Source organism: Mercenaria mercenaria, chromosome 9 (genome assembly GCF_021730395.1).
Source record: "Mercenaria mercenaria strain notata chromosome 9, MADL_Memer_1, whole genome shotgun sequence".
Classification (NCBI taxonomy): domain Eukaryota; kingdom Metazoa; phylum Mollusca; class Bivalvia; order Venerida; family Veneridae; genus Mercenaria; species Mercenaria mercenaria.
Genome location: NC_069369.1, coordinates 750971 through 759678, shown reverse-complemented (window position 1 = coordinate 759678; position 8708 = coordinate 750971). Strand labels below are relative to the sequence as shown.

The window sequence follows — 8708 nt, the reverse complement described above, 5'->3', positions numbered from 1 at the left end:
ATTACAAATGACCGTGGACTATAAATCCATATATTTTATGGATTTGTATGCATGAACAGTTTCTTGATAATTATTACTACTGAGTAAGTAGTCGAGCATTATTAGAACATTAAAGGCAGATATACATCTAACATTTGGTTTTGCTGAATTTGATTTAAGAATACTTGGATTCTTCACGCCAGATTCTATCTACTTTTAGAAAAGTAACATCTACAAGTACGCATTTAATTTTGTATCTATATATTTTATGCTCTTTTCCCATACAGTGTTATTATTTCGTTATCAAATGGAAACTGTCGTTATCATTTTTGAGCTAGTTTTCATGATATTTTGAATTTTATATCGTTACTGATGAGCCGAAACGTTTTTAACAAATAGATAAAAATAGGAATATTAGTGTTAGTTTTGTTTTTTATATTTAGTTTTTTTTATGTTTTGATTATAACTCAAAAGAATGTTCTGTTTTTCACGCTATACAATTTTTGTGTTTTGATTTATTGGTTGTTCAAAGAAGCTGAGAGAGACATGAGTGGCCATCTTATATGCTGTTTAACTATTCTAGATTAGAAGAATTCAAGTTGTTACATCGTGATATAACAGAAAACCCATTTTTACTGTTTAAAATTTCATAAATATCTGTTTGTATGTTGCTTTACATTTTAGAAGACTGGGTATGTTTTCAGGCTGAGTGGTGTACAAAGATAAGATAACCACATTTACCCGACTTCTAAAGGTCGATCATTACCACATCGCACAACCTCGTACCAACTGGCATTTACTAGACAAATATATTTGTATTGTTTTGTACATTGGAATGCTGTCAAATTCTAAGACCTGTATCCTATATATCTTGTTTATTGTTTTTTTTTTGTAGTTAGGAACATGGAATTAGTGAATAATTGATTTACTCAGGGCAAAGAGTGAGTAATTATCGTTAATTGAAACTTGAAAAGAGAGGAATTTTATTGCCGTTGTTGTAAAGGATTTTATTGAGTATAAAGCATTCAAATACATAACGACATTATTCGTTGTTGCATTTATAATTATTTCATGCTTCATTCATGTAACTGACCAACACTAACTGACGCATTTTATTATGGGTGCAAGTACATTTACCTTTAGTTTTGAGAGTGGCATACATATGCTTTACTGGTATTAATAGCTTTGAGAGAAAGACAAATATATCATAATTTATTTATAAGAATACTTACGATATAATTTTTTTTATTAAAAAGACAATATCACATGCATTTGAAATACTTAGGACTGATTTCATTTTACTATTCCTTGATCAGAATGACTTTTACACGAGCATTCCTTTTCTACATGTACTTTGTTTTGAAATAGTACTAGTATACTTTGTATTGCGATAAATTCAGCTGTTGCTTCAGTTTTCATTCTCCTACCTTTGTAATGTTTTACTATATATACATTTTCGTTATCGAAACTCTAGATAGTATTGTTGCAATTAAATCATGTTCAGTTTCAAAAGGGAAAATCGTCACAAAATTGGGAAAAAGACTTTCCGTGTGTGGAATTCGAACACACGACCCCCACAAATTCTGAAAGATTAAATATGTAAAGTAAACGTATTAGTACAAAAGATAAAAACAAAAACTTTTTATACGAAAATATATTGGTAACAAAAAAATATGACTGGAAATGCTGTTTACTTTGTTTAAGTCTTTGTTAATATTAATTGCGATTTTCCCAGGCAAGAAATAACGATTTTCATGCAAAAGTTAGGGACTGCGTATGATTGCGGAGTTTGAATGAACAATTTTCCGATTTTTAATTTCACTTTGCAAATAAGCGCAAAGTCGTTTGCTAAAAAAATCAAGTTTTCGTTAGCCAATTATTGGAAAGAAAGGCGCAAATAAAAATGCTTTGTCACTGTCATTCTTCTAAATTTAGGGTTATGTGTTTGCCTCAGTACTATCTTATTCAAATTAATTACCTAGAAACTTCCATTGTTCTAGTTTTAACTTTAACGCATGTGTGCCTTCACTCTCAGCGAGGGTCACTGTTTCATACCCTAATCTGGGAACGTCATTTTTTCCATTTTGTAATACCTTAAATTTTTCAAACTTATAATAATTAAATAGCATATGGTACTAGAGTTTAAATCATGTATATATAATAGTACACAGTTCAAATGTAGGAACACAACAACTGAAAAATATTATCCCGATTGGGAAATAATCCCAGTCAGTTGTATGTTTTTTGTTGTATGCATGATTTCCTGAATCTGATTTTTTTATAAGAACCACTAATATGTTTTGACTGTTAATTCTGTCTTTGGAATAATGAGTAGAAATGAAGGAAAAATAAATTGTCTGCTTAGCACAGCTTTGTGAATGCCTAATGAAAAGTTTAAGTTAAAACATGAAGAAGAAACTACAATATACAACATTACTTAATATCGAAGTTCAACAGTTGCTGTAGGCAATGAAAAGTGATTTAAACGTAAACTTGATACAACCAGGTACTGTTTTGAGCTTCATTATGTCTCTGCATCATGTGTCTGGTTTGTTCTTCGATTGCTCTATGTCTTTCTTAAACAGTTATTTTATTGTAAACATTTGGAATAGAAAACTTTGAATGAATGTCGAATGATTGACGTACTAAATGTACTTACACACAGAATATAGAACTTTCTCTATTGACTGACCGCCTTTGTGTCCGGGCGATTAGAATCGCTGACTGAAAATCACTCTAATCTCTCAATGATTAAGGGGCATCGGTTCGATCCCTGCTACCGACCATGTCTCTTTATTTAAGAAAGATGTCAGCTTCTTACGCAGGTTGAGTACTAGTACTTGATCTTTCCAGCAATGATTTTTAGGTAAACTGCCCGCTTGGCATAACTGAAATACCATTTAAAAATAGCGTAAAACCCATCAAATAAAATTAAATCCCTCGATTGACTTTTCTCATACATATATGGTATGAAACAGGAGCTTCCGCATATACTATTTTAATAGCTAGTTCGTCGTTCAACTACACACAAGCACCCGTTTAGTTATACACTAGTACCTCATTTAGTCTTTACACTAACTCCCCGTTTTGTTGAAACATATTCCTATATTCTATACACAAACACCCGGTTTGTTACACATTACCTCAGTTGGTTTTAACACAAATTCCCCGTTTTGAATGTGAAAACTCTCCTTGCTTAACTTTTATTTTTGGAACATAGTATTCCTTGTTTTTTGCCACTTTTTTGACAAAGTATGTGTATTTTTAAAAAATAAATGACACAGAAAAATGTAAATAAAACGCAGCTGCAATTTCACAAAAATGTATTCGTACCGGACAACATTCTTCAATAAAAATGAGATTTCTGATATACGTTCAGCATCAACAGACGTAAAAAGCATAGAGCTATATCAAATAGCTTTGTGTACTCGGCTTCGTCCTTCAGCAAAATGTCGTTGAATATGTAAGCGAACATATGATAAAGCAAGCAAATAGTTACTATATAATTACGAAAGGGCAGGACCGCATTGTAACTTTAGATATTTTCATGCTCAATCATGCTATTACCTAGGAAATGCCAGTCGTGATTGTCAGCCGTTCCATATGTTTTTATCTCAACTTCAGGGCAGATAGCTTTTCGTCCTTCCTGTGTAAACATGGCAAGTAAGATTTGTTGATCTGCGTTGGTTAAATTCTTTGACAAAAAATATTCGACAGCTCGTTTGTACTGAGATGAAAACTTGATTATTGTATGTATTTCACCAAACACTAATCCGCCCCCAACATGTGAATGGCTTTGCTTAATTATGTCAACTGGACTTGATGGTATACTGCGACCAGTATTCATTTTGTTCATTGCTATTTGTGAATCATTAAACTTAAATGGCCTTTTCAGAAAGAATGCTCGATTTGCTTTCAATCTCCAAAAGTATCCAGCATCCAACCACATTATATATTTTGTGTTAAAGTAATTGTTTTCTGCAGCTTGTTTTAAACAAAAATATTTCGAATGCAGAGTGCATATGTACGATGGTAAAACTGTACTCGCATTTCGTTTAGTATAGCCTTCAATACTATATATCCGTTTTATGTCATCAAGAATTTGAAAAGACCATGCAGAAGACCGTTCAAAGAAAATTATTTTTGTTTTGTTCAGCTGTTTACTTCGTATATATTTAATATGATTTAAAAACACTGGCGAATCTGTGTAAACGACAAGTGAATTTTTGAGACAGGAAAATATGTTTGCTACTTTGAAGTAAAATCCTTGTTTTCGGAAATGGCTTTTCCCTTTATGAAACGATCCTATATCAAAATACCCAGTTACAACGGTAGCATATTTTTCCTTCAAATTTCTTCCGACTGGCAAACTACTTTCTTTATCATTTTGTCTTCTCTGCAAATAAAAATACATGTTACCACATTGCCTCTGACTTCTTTGATTGAACCAGTGGATTTAATGTATAATTTTATTATTCTGACTAAGAAAATTACCTTTTAAAACAGGTGAAAATTAATGTCATAAAGACTTCAACAATTTCACTGGATGTTATGTAAGAGTTAATTTACCTAAATTTTGCTGAGAAATAGGCTGGCAATTTGAATGACAACTGTTGTCGTAAATCTTATAAGTATTAAGAAAACGTATTAAACAAACACGGTAGACACCACTGATTACAACAGAATTACAAAACAGAGGATAAAAGCAAATAAAACAACTATCATATGTGTGCATTTCGAGCATACTAACGGGAATGAAGTGTTGCACATTTATTATCTTAGTGGAACCGAGACGGCTATTATTATGTCTGGTTGCATTTAACGTCTTATACTCTCAGCTATTTTTCATTTTTAAGGAAAGCTATATAAAAATTGCTCTTTGCATGTGTTTGCCTTTTATGTGTTTTCAAAAATAACATTTTCGCTGCGAATTGATGCTTTGCTCCTATAAAGTAAAGTAGCCTTATATTTCACTCCATGATTTACCTCATCCAACATATTCATAATATATGAAAATAAATTCTCAATTTAATTTTGGATTATGGTATATGTTATTGAACACATTAATTATATAGTGATATTTCACTCAGTCAGTTACAGCAAATAGATAAAATTCATTCTATTATCAAACGTAAAAAGAAATGTGGCGTATGCTGTTTTCAGTTTTTTTTTTTTTTTAGTTTTTTTGTTGTTTATTTATTTTTTTTTTAAATTGAAAAATCATGTCATGCAAGTGAAACATATCATACTTACTGTGGATATGAAAATATCATTTCTCCATTCCCAATTAATAATTAATGATATTAGTTGTAACAAAATTATCAGAACAAAACTTGTTTGGAATGCTTTGATAGACATTTTATTTTAACGATATTTGATAGAACATTTGCTTTCTAGCCGTTTACACCTTCAGCCCAGCAAGAGATGTTTTTATCTCAAGTTATTGATATTGACATCGTTAGAAAATCTGTATGAGGTAATGTGGTTTCTAAGAGGTGTTGTAGGTTCAGGCATGAATGACGTATAAAAAAGTGAAGGAAACAATATTTGTTATAAATATGGCAAGCTTGTTCATGTAACAAACAATATTAGCATTTTAACGAAATAAGTGAGTATACGTATCAAAATTAAAGACCAGTCTTGTTGATGTAACGATTTAGTAAATCACTTCGACTGATAAATCAGATTTGATAGTTTTAGTTATTGTTAACACTGTAAATTTCCCCATTTTGTTTTACACGAATCCCACAAAATGATGACATATGCATGCCTAAGATGAGTAAATGCAGTCATTAAAATTGAAAGGAGAAATCTAAGCAAGAACTCATCTGCCATAATCACAAAACGATATCTATCCAATATTATGGTAAGAAGAATACATTTCCAGATACGCACGCACATCGTGAAACGAAAATTGTAAAACGAGACTTGTTTGCGCCTGTCATATGCCAAAAACCGAGTCTAAATCGTTTTCATCAAATACAACTCTCTACAAATCTATGAACTAATGCACTAGCATATAAGGTTTGTGTTTAAACATTTAACTTTTTATTTGCGATTTACATTGGATTACAAGCTTACTTTGCTTACAATTAAGAGGAAGCAGATTTTGTAAAATGCTCTACTTTACCCAAATACGTTAATATTTCTTTCTTTGCCTTTCACGTAAAATGTCTTGTCATAAGAAATAAATTGAACTTTTGAACATTTCATAAACGGAATCATAGATGCATAAAAGTATAAAGGTTGTCCAGTCATATTGACACAAATCAATATAATAATTACAATAGAAAGTTTTGCCTCTCCTTTGAATTGATTGAGTATATTGCTGTCTTTCAAGAAAATAAAATTGATAAGAAACAAAGAAATGTTAATGTATTTAACTATAACTAAGGCTTTTAAGGTAGGTCTGCACGTTTGATAAACCGGAAGTGATGGGGTAACGTCATTTATCCGGAAAACGTGGAATAAAGCCTGGATTCAGCGTACGGAAATGACAATTATTTTATGAATTAATGTCAATCCGTAAGTAAATTTATTAAATGGCAACGTCTCTATCTTTCTAAATTTGAAAAATGATATAAAAACATGTAACATGTTAAATAATTCAATATAACGACTTAAAACCAGCTTTTAATGTGTGGATCACTTTTATCGTAAGCAAATATCTCAAAAACAAGTACATGGGCGTATACATTTTATTTCACCATTATTAAGGTCAAATACTTATTTACGACTTGGAGAAGTTTCATTCAAATCTACTTGGTAGAAAACAATCTATTCCTGAAAATGTTATGAAAATTGTGACTTTCCCATAGACTACCATTACGAAAACTAGCGTGAGGTCCTAATTTTTCAAATCAGTCTAGCAAAAAGCAAGCACACGACCCTATATTTATTATTTGCTGAATTGTGTAAGTATATTATAAGGTTTTGAAAAATCAGGGTTTAATCAAATTCTACATTGCAGAAAAACTTTTGATCTGAACGTGAATAACTACCTCAATAATTTAACCGTACTCATTGATTAGAAAAAAATGGTATTATTCCATTTAAGTATTGTATTTAGTCAATTCTGGTAAGCTAGTAACCTCCCGGCAGTTCTTATTTTTTGTTAAATATATTTCTAATAATGTTAATTTGTTTTTTCAATTAGATTTATTGATTATTTCGTTATGTAATGTTTCTTTTTCTTATAAATAAGAAATGGATGGGAGATGATTTGTCCATCGCAGTCTTATCAAATTTTAAGTGGTTAGTAGTCATTTGATTTCAACTAGGTTTCATCTGTCTGCTAAGGCTTTTAGAATATGAAATAAGCATAAGATTTGAAATAAAAAGAGCAGATAGGCAAACAAAAAAAAAATGAAATAATGCCTCCAGAACAATGACTATCTTGCATTAATAAAAGCAGTTCTAAAGCGGTATCAGCTAACAGAGGAAGGCTTCAGATTCAAGTTTATGGAATGCAAGGTAGAGCGAGATGAAACTGTTTTTCAGTTCATGACAGTCTGACAGGAAAGTTTCAACCTCATGCATAGCTGTATCATTAGATAACAAACGCTTAAAATACTTGGAAAGTCGATTCATTCATAGCAAGCACCTGTACCATTGATTCAACAACCCGTGAAAGGAACTTGCTGTTGAAGGAAAGATATATAGGTGATAAAGAAGTCGAGGAGAATCAAATTTTAAATAAGATGTATCTTATAGTTGCGACAGATGGACGTTCAGGAATAGTTCCTGCAGCTCATATACAGGTTGATACACCATATTATCCTGGAGAAGCTGAAGCAACGGAATTGATGACATTGATTTGTGACTTGGTAATAGGAAATATCAAAGGGACTTGTGATAGACCAGATATTAACTGGAGTTATTAGTGGTGGAATACAGTCTTCATCGAAAGAATATATTGCTGCAGCTATGGTAACGAGAGCAGAAACACTGAATAAAACCATTGAAGGTTTCTGATGCCGAGCAGGATGAAATTGATGTTGGGAGTTGGAAAAGAGCTCTGAAGAAGAACAGTACTTTAGAAAAACTGTAGACATATGCCACAGACAAGAAGAAAATGATATATTGTATATAACCTTTGAAGAAAAGAAAGTACTATCAAACAGGTTAAACAATTCGTAGTTCCTACGTTGTTTAGGAGAAGAGTTATGAAGCTATGAAGAAACAGGACACCTATCAATTAAAACGTTGATAGGATACAAACAAGTTTTCACTTGCTTGTGATTAAAAGTGATGTCAAAAGACTATGTAGGTCCTATGACGTATGTAAAAAAATGATTCCAAAAAGGAAAGTTAAAAAGGTTCTGCTGGGAGATCTGCCAAAATGAAGACACCATATCATCGTGCTGCTGTGGATTTAATATTACCTATTGCTCCTATTTCAGAAAAAGAAAATCGTTATATTCTAACCGTGGTCGACTATGCCAAAAGATATTCCGAGGACTTCGACAGAACTTGTTGCTGAAAAAAACAAATCAAAGACAAATATCAAACAGGGAATGCCACGTACCAAAAATGCAGCCTCCCCAAAACGAAACCCACAGTACACAGAGGCGTACACCACAAACACACACACACACACACACACACACACACACACACACACATAAACACACGCGTACACACACAAAGCCAACACATAAGGACAAAACGAACAAACAAAGGAACACAGACGCGTTCACCACAAACACACACACACACACACATACACA

The 8708-nt window shown here is 32.0% G+C and overlaps 1 protein-coding gene across 1 annotated transcript; it reads right to left on the bottom strand.

Annotated features, from left to right (window-relative positions):
- Positions 1–814: 814 nt before the first annotated feature.
- On the bottom strand, positions 815–5758 carry LOC123538818 (uncharacterized). Its single transcript, XM_045323211.2, has 2 exons — positions 5233–5758; positions 815–4375 (listed from the first exon to the last, which is right to left on the bottom strand). The coding sequence occupies exons 1-2, from the start codon at positions 5335–5337 to the stop codon at positions 3515–3517; spliced, it is 966 nt and encodes a 321-aa protein (XP_045179146.2). The 5' UTR covers positions 5338–5758; the 3' UTR covers positions 815–3514.
- Between the last annotated feature and the right edge of the window lie 2950 nt (positions 5759–8708).